Source organism: Anolis sagrei, chromosome 4 (assembly GCF_037176765.1).
Source record: "Anolis sagrei isolate rAnoSag1 chromosome 4, rAnoSag1.mat, whole genome shotgun sequence".
In the NCBI taxonomy this organism is placed as follows: Eukaryota; Metazoa; Chordata; class Lepidosauria; order Squamata; family Dactyloidae; genus Anolis; species Anolis sagrei.
Window position 1 is genome coordinate 248844973 of NC_090024.1, and position 14704 is coordinate 248859676.

The 14704-nt window shown below is 52.0% G+C and overlaps 1 protein-coding gene across 1 annotated transcript; it reads left to right on the forward strand.

The window, feature by feature from the left end:
- Positions 1-863: 863 nt before the first annotated feature.
- NEURL2 (neuralized E3 ubiquitin protein ligase 2) lies at positions 864-13580 on the forward strand. Its single transcript, XM_060771455.2, has 2 exons — positions 864-1623; positions 13040-13580. Exons 1-2 carry the CDS (start codon positions 918-920, stop codon positions 13153-13155), a joined length of 822 nt encoding a protein of 273 aa, XP_060627438.2. The 5' UTR covers positions 864-917; the 3' UTR covers positions 13156-13580.
- The last annotated feature ends 1124 nt before the right edge of the window (positions 13581-14704 follow it).

Genomic DNA, 14704 nt, shown 5'->3' on the forward strand with positions numbered 1-14704 from the left:
TTTTGATGTTTAGCTGCAACCCGGCTTTTGCGCTTTCTTCACCAGGCGCTGGGCCTGGTGAATGGGATTAATGTTTAGGGCAGGCCTGGGCAAACTTCAGCCCTCCCTCCAGGTGTTTTGAACTTCAACCCCCACAATTCCCAACAGCCAGTATGCACAAAAAGGGACAGGTATCTGCTCCCAAGAGGCCTGGCCAGGGATTGTTATTGACAGGCGTCTTCTTGCCCCTCAGCATGGAGATTCCCCAAAGCTGGCAGGTCTGGTGACCATGCACATCTCTTTCCCTTCCATTACATCATCCATCCTTTTGCATTGGTAAAGGTAAAGGTAAAGGTAGTCCCCTGACATGAAGTCCAGTCATGTCTGACTCTGGGGTGGGGTGCTCATCTCCATTTCTAAGCCGAAGAGCCAGCGTTGTCCATAGACACCTTCAAGGTCATGTGGCCAGCATGACTGCATGGAGCGCCGTTACCTTCCCGCCGGAGCGGTACCTATTGATCTACTCACATTTGCATGTTTTCGAACTGCTAGGTTGGCAGAAGCTAGGGCTGACAGCGGAAGCTCACGCCACTCCCCGGAATCGAACCTGCGACCTTTCGATCAACAAGCTCAGCAGCTCAGCGCTTTAACCCACTGCGCCACCGGGGTCCACCCAATGCTCATGCAACAGGCATAACAAGGGTTTGTGCGACGCTAGTGTATTGGTGCCAGGGGGGCAAATCTGGGGCAGGTGAGAGGGCCCTTTTCTGCATTGCATTCCCACTGCCGGGGCACTAGGACCAGTCCTGCTCCCGGCAGCCGAGCCAGAGCTCCCTTTTGGGGACGTCGGTGGAGTCCTGTTGACGCCAGCAGCTGCCTTGACTCAGAGCCCACTTAAAAATAGCCTCAGTGCCGCGGCTCCCAATGAGAGGGCCGAGATGGCCGCTCCGGCCGCTGCTCCAGGGTCCCTCCACCGGCAGCTGCCCCCCACCCGCTTCCACCCCGTCCACGGGGCCAACGTGTGCCTGGACCCCTCGGGCACGCGGGCCACCCGCCTGGAGAGCTTTGCCAACGGGGTCTGCTTCAGCCGGGAGCCCCTGGAGCCCGGCCAGATCTTCCTGGTGGAGATCGAGGAGAAGGAGCTGGGCTGGTGCGGCCACCTGCGCATGGGACTGACCGCCCTCGACCCCGGCGCCCTGGAGGCCGTGCCCGAGTACTCCCTGCCGGACCTGGTCAACATGGGCCACAGCTGGGTCTTTGCCATCACACGCAACCACAACCGGGTCGCCACGGAGGGGGACCGCCACCGGGACCGGGACCTGCTCTCCTCGCCGTACCTGTGCATCGAGGAGGCGGTCAAGATCCCCCGGGACAAGCTGGTGGGGCGCAGCCGGCCTGGGCGCTACAGCCACCTGCTGGATGACCTCTACAAGACCAACGCCCTCCCTCCCACGGCCCGGAAGAGCCGGATTGGGGTGCTCTATGCGCCGAGGCCGGACGGGACGGCCGACATGCACATCGTCATCAATGGGGAGGACATGGGCCCCAGCGCCAGGGGGCTGCCGGCCTCCCGCCCGCTCTACGCCGTGGTCGACGTCTTCGCCTCCACCAAGAGCGTCCGAGTCATCCAGGTGGAATATGGATGTAGGTACTGGGGTCGGGGGGGTGCAGGATGCTCCCTCTTGGGATGCCTCCCTATCTCCACCATGCATGGTCCTCATGTCATCTCATGTGACCCTTCCCCAGATAGATGTTGGGCTTCAGATTCTGCCTTCCTCCTCCTCATTAGGGCTCATGAACAGAGCCAATGGGATGTGGGATACCATCGCACCTGGAAGGCTGCCCTTTGTTCAGCTGCATCAGGCTTGAATTGAGATCCAAGGCTTGTGGGGATAACATCTGGCTTTCTCTTTCCTCCAGCCTCAGAGTCACAAGGGCCGCTGGACTGCCATTCCCATTATCCCCCCAAAATGATGAGGGCTGTCACACTCATCATCTAGGGACCCAAAGAGCACCGACTGCTATGGGAAAATTGATATAGTTGTCCCTCTGTCTCCTGGGATTTTCCATCCATGGATTGGAGGCCCTTTGAAGGCAACCCTAAAGGAGATGTGGCTCGCAATCAAAATGTGTGCAATAGCCTGCCTTAAGGCTTGGCTCCACCTGCGGGTGGGACTGACGGCCCTTGACCCCAGTGCCCTGGAGGCAGTGCCCGAGTACTCCCTGCCGGACCTGGTCAACATGGGCCACAGCTGGGTCTTTGCCATCACACGGCAGGTGCCCTGGGAAAATCCCAGGAGATTGTTCATAGGCAGGTGCCCAATCCCTTCCTTGGGCTGAACAGGTGGGTCAGGAACCCATGAAGTGTGGGTGATGCACTCTGCTCTGGGAGAGAGAGAGAGGAAGGGGCTCCGTGCTCCCCCCAGAGAGGCCCCACACGGCTGCTTATTTGGCAAAGGCCTAGGTGAAGGGGGGGGGGGCAGCAGGGAAGGAGGGGGGCCCAGGAAGGAAGGACCTTCGGGGGGGGGGGGGTGATGATGGAGCAAAGGACCAGGGGACACCTGGCTCGGGACCTGTTGGTCTCCTGAGCTGACCTGGCAAAGGAGTTTGAGAACCTCTAGACTGGATTACTGCAATGCGCTCTACGTGGGGCTGCCCTTGAAAACGGCTCAGAAATTCCAATTGGTCCAACGGGCAGCAGCCAGGATGCTAACGGGGGCCCATTACAGAGAGAGGTCAACCCTCCTGTTCAAGGAGCTCCACTGGCTGCCGTTTATTTTCCGAGCCCAATTTAAGGTGCAAAGCCCTTACCGGTTTGGGACCAGCCTACCTGTGTGACCGTATCGTTGTCTACGAACCCACACGTTCACTCCAATCATCTGGAGAGGCCCTGCTCGTGATCCCACCCGCGTCGCAGACGCGTTTGGCGGGGATGCGGGACAGGGCCTTCTCTGTGGTGGCCTCCCGCCTCTGGAACGCCCTCCCGAAAGACCTCAGACAGGCCCCTACTTTGGCGGTTTTCAGAAAGAACCTGAAAACCTGGCTGTTCCAACGTGCCTTCTCAGATTAGGAACCCCACTACCAAAGCCCAGAAGCACTTTAGTAGAGTCAAGATCACCCTCACCGCACACTGCACTTATATTTTAATCCCATATCCCTCTGACACATCAGCACTTTTAACCCTGTACCCTACTCCTGGCCGGCTCAGTTTTTAATAATGTCCTGTTGTATTGCTATTGTTTATTGTTTTCTGCTTTAACTGTTTTATTTGCTATGTATTGTGTTGTTGTATTGTGTTGGGCTCCGGCCTGTTGTAAGCCGCATCAAATCCCTTGGGAGATGCTAGCGGGGTACAAATAAAGTTATAATAATAATAATAATAATAATAATAACTGGACTGTCGTCATAACTGGAGCATGAGCCAGCAGCGGGATGCTGTAGCTAAAAAGGCAAATGCTATCTTTGCCTGCATTAACAGAAACCTAGATTCGTGGTTGATAATGCCTATGGAGATTCAGCTACAGAGTGATCCTGTTTTGACATGTCCTTCCAGATGGGATCCAGCTCACCTTTGCCCATCTTGGGAAGTGACCCCCTCATTCCAGGGCCCACAATTCTTTACTAGTCTTGTTTTTGTTTGAAATCTAACAAAAATCGTGCACCTTCTCACCAGAAAAAAACTTGGGGTTTTGTGTGTGATGCAGACGCTGGTAATGTGTGCGTGTGTTTATCTCTGCCTCAGTCCTGGTGGCTGCTTTGGTCCAGAGCTTTTGGGGGCCCCTTTCAAGAACACAATTGTTGTTGTGTTACTTTGGAAAGCCTGTGTCCAGGGCTGCTGAGAACCCAAGTGAGTCCCCTTTGCCCTTGGAAGGAACGAAAACAGAGGCAGAGATGTGAGAGCATGAGGGAATGGGCAGGTGAGCTCCCCCTCAGTAGGGTTGTGTGTCAGACTGGGCCTGAGCTTCCCTTCTGGCTTCATGCAGAGGGACCATGCTTCTTTGGGGGGCTTCTTTTGGGGGGAAGGACACCCCGCTACTTCCGCTGAGACATTATGCTTTAGGGAAAGCTATTCTCCGTTTCCATGGAAGTAGATGGGAGTCATTGGAGCCTTAGTAACTTCCACTTCCTCAGGAGGCTTGAGACTGAGAGAAGTGACCTCCTGAACAGTCTGTGAAGGACTGCAAATGGACGACGAGGTGCTTGTGGGCAGGAAATGACCCCAGGTTTCAGCACCTTTCACCACACAGCATTGCCCTAACAAAAGGAAGTTCAACAGTGACAAATGCAAGATACTCCACTTTGGCAGGAAAAAACGAAATGCAAAGATACAGAATGGGGGGCAATGCCTAGCTCAAGAGCAGTACGTGTGAAAAAGATCTTGGAGTCCTCATGGGGAGGAAGGTGAACATGAGCCAGGAATGTGATGTGGCAGCAAAAGAAGCCAATGGGATTTTGGCCTGCATCAGGAGGAGCATAGTGTCTATATCTAAGGAAGTAATGCTACCCATGCTCTATTCTGCTTTGGTTAGACCACATCTGGAATATTGTGTCCAATTCTGGGCACCACAATTGAAGAGAGATATTGACAAGCTGGAATGTGTCCAGAGGAGGGCGACTAAAATGATCAAGGGTCTGGAGAACAAGCCCTATGAGGAGCGGCTTAAGGAGCTGGGCATGTTTAGCCTGAAGAAGAGAAGGCTGAGAGGAGATATGAGAGCCATGTATAAATGTGTGAGAGGAAGCCACAGGGAGGAGGGAGCAGATCAAGGGTGTGGAGAACAAGCCCTATGAGTGGCGGCTTAAGGATCTGGGCATGTTTAGCCTGAAGAAGAGAAGGCTGAGAGGAGACATGATAGCCATGTATAAATATGTGAGAGGAAGCCACAGGGAGGAGGAGGGAGCAAGCTTGTTTCCTGCTTCCCTGGAGACTAGGACGCAAGGGAACAATGGCTTCAAACTCCAAGAGAGGAGATTCCACCTGAACATGAGGAAGAACTTCTTGACTGTGAGAGCCGTTCAGCAGTGGAACTCTCTGCCCCGGAGGGAGTGTGGTGGAGGCTCCTTCCTTGGAAGCGTTTAAACAGAGGCTGGATGGCCATCTGTCGGGGGTGATTTGAATGCAATATTCCTGCTTCTTGGCAGAAGGGGGTTGGAATGGATGATGGCCCACCAGGTTTCTTCCAACTCTTGGATTCTAGGATTCTATGCAGTGATTCCCAGAGAGCCTTGCAAGTCATGCCAACCGGTCCTTCTCCGCAAACCCTCTTATCAGACCTGCTCAGACCTTCTCTGGACACTTTGCATTACGGCTTGTCGAGGCCGAAAGACACCGGGGAAGCAGTGCCTGGGAACAGGCAGCAGCCACGCCTTGAGTCAGAATCACCTGAAACATTATCAGGCATTACCATCTTGAGTCAAAACTGCAACCCCCACGAATGGCACTTTGCCCGCTCAAAGGAAGGATGCCAAAAACCAGCCCAACTGGCTCCTCGGAGTGTGTCTGTTGCAGGCAGGGGAGGAAAACACCTTCTTGTTGTCGTTGTTGTTGTTGCTGCAGGCCTTGTGTGTTGGGCCTCCTCCTCCTCCGCCACATTTCACATTCAGGGCCACACCTTCCTTCCCCTTGGGTTTTGTGTTGCAAATTCATCCGCTAATTACTGTCCGATGTTGAATAACCCCCATTGTTATGTATTTATTTATATAATAATGTATTCATAAGTAAACACTTTAATAGAACTTAATTGAGAAGAAGGATTTCTGCCTCAAGGAAATTGCAATGCAAATGTCTCCGGAAAGGGAGATGGGTCACGGCGGGAGTGGCCGGGCCCTCAGATGCTCTCCTTAGGCGTGCCTAGGCTTCGGGGGTTGTTGTTGACGTTGTCTGTTGTGGTGTGCCTTTCTCATTTCCGATTCCTGGCCATTCAACTGGGTTTCCTGGGGGTGAGGTGTGTGACGTGCCCACGGTCTTCATAGACTCTTCAGGGCTGGAAGGGATCACGACTAAAGGGATGCCAGCAAAGCACTCCCCAAAGATGCCCACCCAGCCTCTCTTTAAGGACCTCCAAAGGAGAAGAGCACTCTGCTAGAACAGGTCTTCCCAATCCTAGAATCCTGGAGTTGGAAGGCACCCCCAAGGGCCATCTAGTCCACCCCCCCCCCCCCCCATCTGCCAGGCAGAAAAATACAAGAAAAGCTGCTTTGACTCTATTTTACAAGAGGAAACAAGACTCCACTCACACATTAAGAAGAACATCCTGGCAGTAAGAGCTCTCTGGCAAGAGAATCCATTTCTGTCTCAAAGTCCAGCGGGGTCTCCTTCCTTTCCTGGGTGACTGTCTCTCTGTTGGGAAGGCTTGGATGGTGTCCGCCTGCCCGGCAGAAAGATGGAGACTGGACTGGATGGTCTTCCTCTCTACTCCCTTGGATGTTGCATTTATAATATAGTGAAATGCTGGGTGTGGATTCATCGTATTTCTTAAGTTCTGAAAATCTTCTTATAGAAAATAAAACTTGATTCAAAGTCACAGTGAATTAGAACATTTGTAATATCCAACCCTGAGGCCTTTGGAGGTCCCTTCCAACTCTAGGACCTGGTTCTCTGCTCCTCCTTTGACAGCCCAGGTGACTTGGTGGTGGCCCAAAGCAGCCAAACCAGAGACCAAGCTCCAGGTAGGCAAATGAGGAACTGGGAAGCCGGGAAATGCTTTGAGGAAGAGCCACAAAGGGTGTCACAAAATTGGGAAAGAAAAATCTGTTCCTGGTTTGAAAGTGTTGTTTCCTGTTTTTGACGGTGCGGTACTTCCTTTCGTTTTTGTGGCTGGCACAAACAAGTTTCAATTGGTTGAGACTCAATGAGAGATTCATTGAAAAACTAGATCCAAATGTGCTGCAGGATGATGTCCCTCCTGCAAAGGCAAAGTGTTTGCAGTTTAAGAAACCTTCTCTGTGTTTTTAGGAAACAATGACGTTTATCACCCAGGAACAAAAATCACAGTGTTTGGGGCATTTCAGAAGCGACTTGAGAAACTGCAAGTTGCTTTTGGTGTGAAAGAATTGGCCATCTGCAAGGACGTTACCCAGGGGATGCCTGGATGTTTTACCACCCTTGTGGGAGGCTTCTCTCATGTCCCCACATGGAGAGCTGGAGCTGATAGAGGGAGCTCATCCACGCTCTCCCCGGATTTGAACCTGCAACCTATCAGTCTTCAGTCCTGTCAGCACTGGGATTCAGGGGGCTCCTGAATCCCAGCGTTACCTAGAGTAATGCAAAAGCCTTTGATTCATTTGATCACCCCCTGCACCCCTGCCCTGAGAGAACAGATGTGGGAAAGCAGTGTATTCAGAGCCACCTTCCCCTCTGTCATCGTGCAGAAAGTGGGTCAGGACTGAATACGTTTGGGTGGCAAGAAAGCGCTTCCCATTAAACATCCAGAAGGGCTTCCAGAGGATGTCAGCAAACAATGAGGAAAATTCTCTTGGAATGTGGTGGATTTTCCTTCTTTGCAGGCCTGTGAACAGAGGCTGGGTGAGTTCTAGTCTGGCAGAGGGTGGGACTAGATGTTCCTTGAGGACCCTCCGATTCCATGGTCTTGTGTCACTGCATTTCATTGAAAGCAGGAGAGGACAGGGACGTTAACCAGAATGCGCAGAAAAGAGAAATGGGGGGGGGGGGGGGTTAAACAACGGAGAAATGGCAAGAGGTGGAACATGGGCAGCAAAGGAGAGAGAATCGTAGTTCTGCAAGGTCTTTAGCCTTCTCTGCCCAAGAATCCTAGAGTTTAGCCTTCTCTGCCCAAGAATCCTAGAGTTGGAAGAGACCTGGTGGGCCGTCCAGCCCAACCCTCTTCTGCCAAGGAATAGGAAAATTACATTCAACCTTTCCCCACCTCGACAGATGGCCATCCAGCTTCTGCTTAAATGCCTCCAAAGAAGGAGCCTCCTTCCACCACACTCCCTCTGGGGCAGAGAGAGAGAGAGTGAGTTCCACTGCTGAACAGCTCTCTCACACAGTCAGGAAGTTCTTCCTCATGTTCAGATGGAATCTCCTCTCTTGTAGTTTGAAGCCATTGTTCCCTTGCGTCCTAGTCTCCAGGGAAGCAGAAAGGAAGCTTGCTCCCTCCTCCTCCCTGTGCCTTCCTCTCACATATTTATGCATGTCCCTCACAATGTATTTTCCCAGCCTTCTCTCCTTGCAGGCCAAACACGTTCAGCTCTTTAAGCCGCTCCTTATCGGGCTTGTTCTCCAGACCCTGGATCCTTTGAGTCACCCTCTTCCTCTGGACATAGTATTCCAGCTGAGAGTCAACATCTCCCTTCAATGGTGGTGCCCAGAACTGGACAGATAACGTGGTCCGACCAAGGCAGAATAGAATAGAGCATGGGGAGCAGGACTTCCCTGGATATCTAGGCACTAGGCTCCTCTTGATGCAGGCCAACATCCCATTGGTTTTGTTTGCCACCACATGACATTCCTGGCTCATGTTTAACTTGCCCATAAGGACAAGAAGTTATCCTTTTGCTGTCAGGAAAAAACTGTTGTGTTCTAGAATGTTTGGAGGGCAGGAGAGGTTTACAAGGAAAGGCCTGTTTCCTGGTGGGTGGGTGTGGTGTACGGCTTTGATCCCCTGCTTTGAATCCCAGGGTTTGAAGGCCTGTCCAGTTCAGCTCCATTCTGCAAGGCTGAAGCACACCATCAAAGCCCTTCCGCAGGCGTTTTAATGCCTGTTTAAGCATGAATTCTCACATGTTTTCAACTCTGCTTCGGGCTTCTTTTGATTCCATAAGCCACCTTCAACCCCCAGCTTTGCAGAGCAGATGGGAAATAACACAACAGAATATCCCCCTGGACTCATGTCCAAAGAAGGAACCAAAGCAGAAGGGAGGGCGCCATTATTATTATTTTATATATTGTTCCTATACCCTGCTACCATCTCCCGCTGGACTCAGTGCAGCTTACAAGAGGCCAAGCCCAACAACAACAGCAAAAACAATAAATAACTCATAAGAAGCAAAACAATACAATAATAACATGACACATTTAAAACATGAGGCCGGGCCAAATGTGAAAATTAAAAATTAACAAGCTGGGAAGTTCAAAGGGAGATAAGAGGAGTGTTTTGGGGTACGTGGGCATGCAGACAATTCTAAATCTCTCATAAAGTGCATTAAGGACATATTGCTTGGGATTCCTTATTCTGGGAAGGCACACTGGAACATCCATGACTTCCTTTCATCTGGACACGAGGCTCCTTTGGGTGCAGCCCAAAATCTCTTTGACTTTTTAACCTGCACGTTTCTTTTTTCCTGCCTAAATGTAGTAGCTTAGATTTCTCCTTGTCGACATTCATTTTGTTAGTTTTGGCCAAGCAGCTCTGTCATCTGTTGAGGTCATTTTGATTTCTGATCCTGTTTTCTGGAGTATTTGCTATCCCTCCCAATTTGGTGTCACCTGCAAACCTGACCAGTAGGCCCTCTCTAAACCATCAGCCCAAAGGTCAGCCCAAAGGAGAAGAGAATGGGACTATGACTTCCCTGGATCTCAACACTGTGCTCCTCTCGATGCAGCCTAGAATTGCATGGACGTTCTTAGCTGACATATTACATTCCTGACTCATTATTATTTACTATTTATTGACAGTACTTATATTGGGTTGTTGTAGGTTTTTTCAGGCTATATGGCCATATTCCAGAGGCATTCTCTCCTGATGTTCCGCCTGCATCTATGGCAAGCATCCTCAGAGGTTGTGAGGTCTCAGGCCCTTTCCTTAAGCGGCTGAGGGGGGAAAGGAAGGGGCCTGAGGCCTCACAACCTCTGAGGATGCTTGCCACAGATGCAGGCGGAACATCAGGAGAGAATGCCTCTAGACCATGACCATATAGCCCAAAAAACCCTACAATAACCCAGTGATTCTGGCCATGAAAGCCTTTGACAGTATTTATATTCTGCTCTTCTCACCCTGCAGGGGACTCGGGGCAGATTACAATGCACCTATACATGGCAAGCATTCAATGCCATTAGACATACAACATATAGAGACAGGCACAGAAGCAATTTAATATTCCAGCTTTACGGTTTCATGAGGGCATGCTCGATTCCGGCCACAGGGGGAGCTGCCGCTTCACCGTCCACTTGTGAAACCGAGTCCTTTGATGGAGTACTTTGTCATTCTTCTGCACGCTGCTGGAAGATTTTATGGCTTCGTAAATTCATTAAATTAGCCTCCCCACATAATACGGTACCTAAATTTCCTACGTGACAGATGCAACTGTCTTTTGGGCTGCATAGGTCAACAGCAGGCTAGACTATTAATGGCTGGGAGCTCACTCTGACCCATGCAGGCTTCAATCTCATGACCTCTCGGTCAGTAGTGATTTAATGCAGCTAGCTCTTCACTAGCTGCGCCACAGCCCGGTCCACAACCTGTAAGACTCCCAGATGTCTTTCACACAGATGGTTTCTAAGCCAGGGGTGACCCGTTGTATATCTCTGTCTCTCATTTTTATTGCCAAAGTGTAGCACTGCACCTTTCTCCCTCTTGAGATGCGTGTTAGTTGTTTTGCCCCTGCTCACTCACCTGCTCAGGTCATTTTGGACCCTGGTCCTGCCCTCTGGGTCCTTGGCCATTGCTCCCAACCTGGGCTCACCTGCACATGGTCTTATGAGGCTGGATGGCCATCTGTCAGGGGTGCTTTGAATGCAATATTCCTGCTTCTTGGCAGAATGGGGTTGGACTGGATGATGGCCCAGGAGGGGGTCTCTTCCCACTCTTTGATTCTAGGATTCATGGCACCACCTCTGCTTTGGCGCTTGGGCCTCTTTGCTCCTCTCCTGGAATCAATTCCAGCCCTGGCTCAAGAGAGGCGAGGGGCAGAGCTGCATTTCCAGCCGAGGAGCCCTCTTTGTATTCTCCTCTCTGCACAGAGACAATAGGAGACACCCAGAAGTAGGCCATGGGCCTTGAAACAAAAGCCAAGCCGCCCCAAGTCCTCTCTGCCCTTTCAAAATCCTGCTTCCCAGGAATGGGTTTGCAAAACAACATAAAAAGGGAGGGCATGGAGGAACAGCCTTTGCACTTCTCCTTGGGTTTGTGACTAGCCATCCACAAGGAAGCTCTGCAGAGATAAGGGAAAGAAGTGCAGGGTGTCAGGCAGAATTTCCTGAGGAGAGCACTGGGTTGTGCTTAGAGGAGGTTCTGGTCGCAGCTCAAGACTGGACCTTACGGATGTCAAAAGTGAAGCTCTAGGTGCCAGTTTGAATACCTGGGCTGACCGGAGGCCCCTCAAGTCCAGCTCCCTTGTGCAAATGTGGTGGAGGCTCCTTCTCTGGAGGCTTTGAAGCAGCGGCTGGATGGCCATCTGTTGGGGGTGCTTTGAATGTGATTTTCCTGCTTCTTGGCAGAATGGGGTGGGACTGGATGATGGCCCAGGAGGTCTCTTCCAAGTCTAGGATTCTATGAATGCAGGCACCCACTGCTGAGGAACTCTGTGAGGCGGCCACTCCGATTCTGCTCAAAACCTTCCCCCAAAGAAGTCCCTGCCGTCCTCCGAAGGAGCCTGTTCCCAAAGTGACGGCCTGGCAAAGGGGAGGGCTCTCTCTGGCCAAAGGGAGGGGGAGTGTTGGTTGGGAAGAGACAGACAGGCTCCCTCCCTCCAAAAACCTCAAGAGGAAGGGGAGGGGCTCCTGTCCCGTTTCCTATCTTTCCCTTGGATGGGGGTGCAGGCGGGGGCTGTAGGGGAGAACCCCTTGCCAGGGGGCACTCGACGGGGCAGCCACACCTCCATCACCTGTCAGAGAAACACAGATATCTAGAACCAAGAGCAAAACAAAAGTTGCAGACTGTTATCAACACCATGTTGTGTTATCATTACCTATGTTAATCTGTTTACAATTGCAAATCAGTCACAAGAAGAAAATACGTAAGATATTCAGAGTTTGTATCTTCACTCTTTCGTTTGAACTTTCCAAACAAAGGATAAGTAATGGGAAAATGTTGACACAGTCTTAGAATTGTCCTTGAGAACGTAAGCTATTGTCCAAAATAATGACTTCATACCGTTGATAACGTGAGTAATAACATGCATGTAACCTATCTCACTGGAGTGCATATGATTACTTTATCATCAATGTTTTCTTTGGGTGGCTTTTTTGGCATATCTATTATGTTGTTTGTTATCACCCATTTAGGAATTTATTGTGAACCACAAGTCATAGAAATCCCGAGGAAGGGGAAGTCCCCCGAAACAAGGCATCTCAGCCCAGGGACCCTTGGATTATATGGACATTATTTTGGAAAATAGTTTACGTTCTCAAGGACAAATCTAAGACTGTGTCAACCTTTTCCCAGATTAACACAGCTAATGATAACACAACATGGTGTTGATAACCAGTCTGCAACTTTTGTCTTGTTATACACTTCCATCCCCTGCCCGGCATAAGGAACCCCTCCCAGAGAACCAGCCGCAGCACAGCCTCATTCCCCAGGCCCACCAATCCTGTGCTTCTCGTTAGCCAATTGGCAGCGCTTTCCCCAGCCTTAGCAGACCACAAGCTCAACCTGAGTCCACACTGTGATGCAGCCAATGGGATTCTGGGCTGCATCAATAGGAGTCTGGCATCCAGACTGGGGAAGTCATGGACAGCCTCACCTGGAAGAATTCTGTGCCTAGTTCTGGGCAAAACCATTCAAGGAGGAGATGGCTAGCTCAGGAGGGGTCCAGAGGAAGGCAGCCAGAACGATCCAAGGTCTGGAAGCAGCCCTATGAGAGCTGGCTTCTGGAGAGCAGTATTTCGCCTGCAGGAAAGGGATTCCACCAGAACATGAAGAACTTCCTGGTGGTCAAAGCTGTTGGGCAGTGCACTCTGCTTCAGCCTACGAGTCCAGTGGAGTCTCCTTCTCGAGAGGTTTTGCAACAGAGTCTGTCTGGCAGACGGGGTCGGACTGGGTGGCTCTGGGTGGGGGTTCTGGGATTCTAACGGGGAATGCGCCCCCAGCCCAGTGCAGAGCCTGAGTAACTCCATTGTTTCTCCCCCTCCCCTCCCCCTTTCTTCCCCCTCTCCCAGTTCCCTCCCTGCAGACCCTCTGCCGGCTGGCCATCCAGAAGCACATTGTCCACCGCCTGGCCATCGATGGGCTTGACCTTCCCCCGCTGCTGAAGAACATCTGCAAGTACGAGTGAAGGGGCCAAAGAAGAAAGGCTGTGTCTGCTTTGCAGGAGTCAGCCGGGACGGGACTCAGCTGATTCTGGGGCTGCATGAGGGCGGCTACACAATGGATCTCTGACTGGGTTTCATCAACGGGCAATCCGAAGGAACAAGGCAGCCACCTCTGTTATGCAACACTCTCTGCGCAAAGCCTGGCCCTGCCCTACAAAAAGACTTGGAGATATACGAGTGGGTTCCAAACCGAGGAGGGTTTTATTCCTCACATGCAGAATGTCCCAAAAGTGTCCAGGGGGGAGCAACAAAGCAGAAGCACTGCACAGTCTCCAGCTGCTTAAAGGAAGCAACCCATCCTGGAAGGGGGGGGGGGGGGAGGGGAAGGCACACCCTGTAAATAGCAGGATTCAATAAAGTTGCTCTCCCTGGGGAGCCTCCTGCCTCACTACCTGCTCCCTTCCCTTTCCCCTGTGGCAACTGGGCAGAGGGTGAGCCCATGAGAGCCCACTGCCCCAAAAGGAAAACCACATGGATTTCAAGAGGGAGGGTTGCAAAGGACCACACTCAGGCAGGAACACATGAAATGCAGAGATCTAGGGTGGGAGGCTGCTGGCCTGGCAACGGTACATGTGAAAGGGATTGAAGAGTCTTCCTTAGGAGACCACAAGCTGAGTCCACACTGGGATGCAACAGCATAAAAAGCCACAGGGATTCTGGGCTGCATCAACAGCAGGATTGTGTTCAGATCAAGGGATGTCCTAGTCCCACTCTATTTTGCTCAGGCCTCACCCGGAATAATAACCCTGTGTGCAGCTCTGGGCAAAGCAAGTCAAGGAGGAGGTGGACAAGATGGAAGGGGTCCAGGGCAGGGCCCCCAAATGGTCAAGGTTCAGAAACCAGGGCCTCTGAGGGAGGGCTGGAAGAGCTGGGTATGTTTAGCTTGGAGAAGAAAGGGCTGAGAGGGACACCGGAGCCATGTTTACGTTCTGCTGCCCCACAGACCGGGACACAAGGGAGGAAAGGGTTCAAACAGCAGGAAAACGCTATTCTGCCTCAACATTGGGAAGAACTTCCTGGTGGTCAGAGCGCTTTGGCCATGGAATAGGCTGCTTCCTGGGAATCTGGTGGAGTCTCCTTCACTGGAGGTTTTGAAAGCAGGGGCTGCCTGGCCACCGGACCTTCAATCAAGTTTTCCTGCCTGTCAGACGGAGGGGGGCAGGGGTTGTGCCTGATGACCCTTGGGGTCTCCTCCAACTCCACATGGGAGTTTGTGAGTTACTATATGATAGAGGCAGCCCAGCCGGATAGGCAGGGGCAGCAAGACCCAGAGGTCACCCAGGAGGGGCACCTAGGCCAATCCATGCTTGGCAACCTGTTGGGAAGCAAAGGATCCCTGAGGGCTAAATGCCAGGCGAGGGCCAGGGCCTGGGCAGCGAGAGGGGCAAGGCAGTGGTGGCCTCTTGGCCTTGTGTGACGTAAGGGTCCAGCCCTGTGACGCTGGTTCTAGAATGAAGGAGGGGGCCCTCAAGGCTGGGACTGCAGGGCTCTGGCCAGGCCGCAGGAGCCACC

Excerpts from the sequence above, each read along its gene's own strand:
- NEURL2 (XM_060771455.2), top strand. The coding sequence starts at position 918 with ATGGCCGCTCCGGCCGCTGCTCCAGGGTCCCTCCACCGGCAGCTGCCC. Across the intron at positions 1,624-13,039 it reads CATCCAGGTGGAATATGGAT|TTCCCTCCCTGCAGACCCTC; the intron begins GTAGGTACTGGG and ends CCCCTCTCCCAG.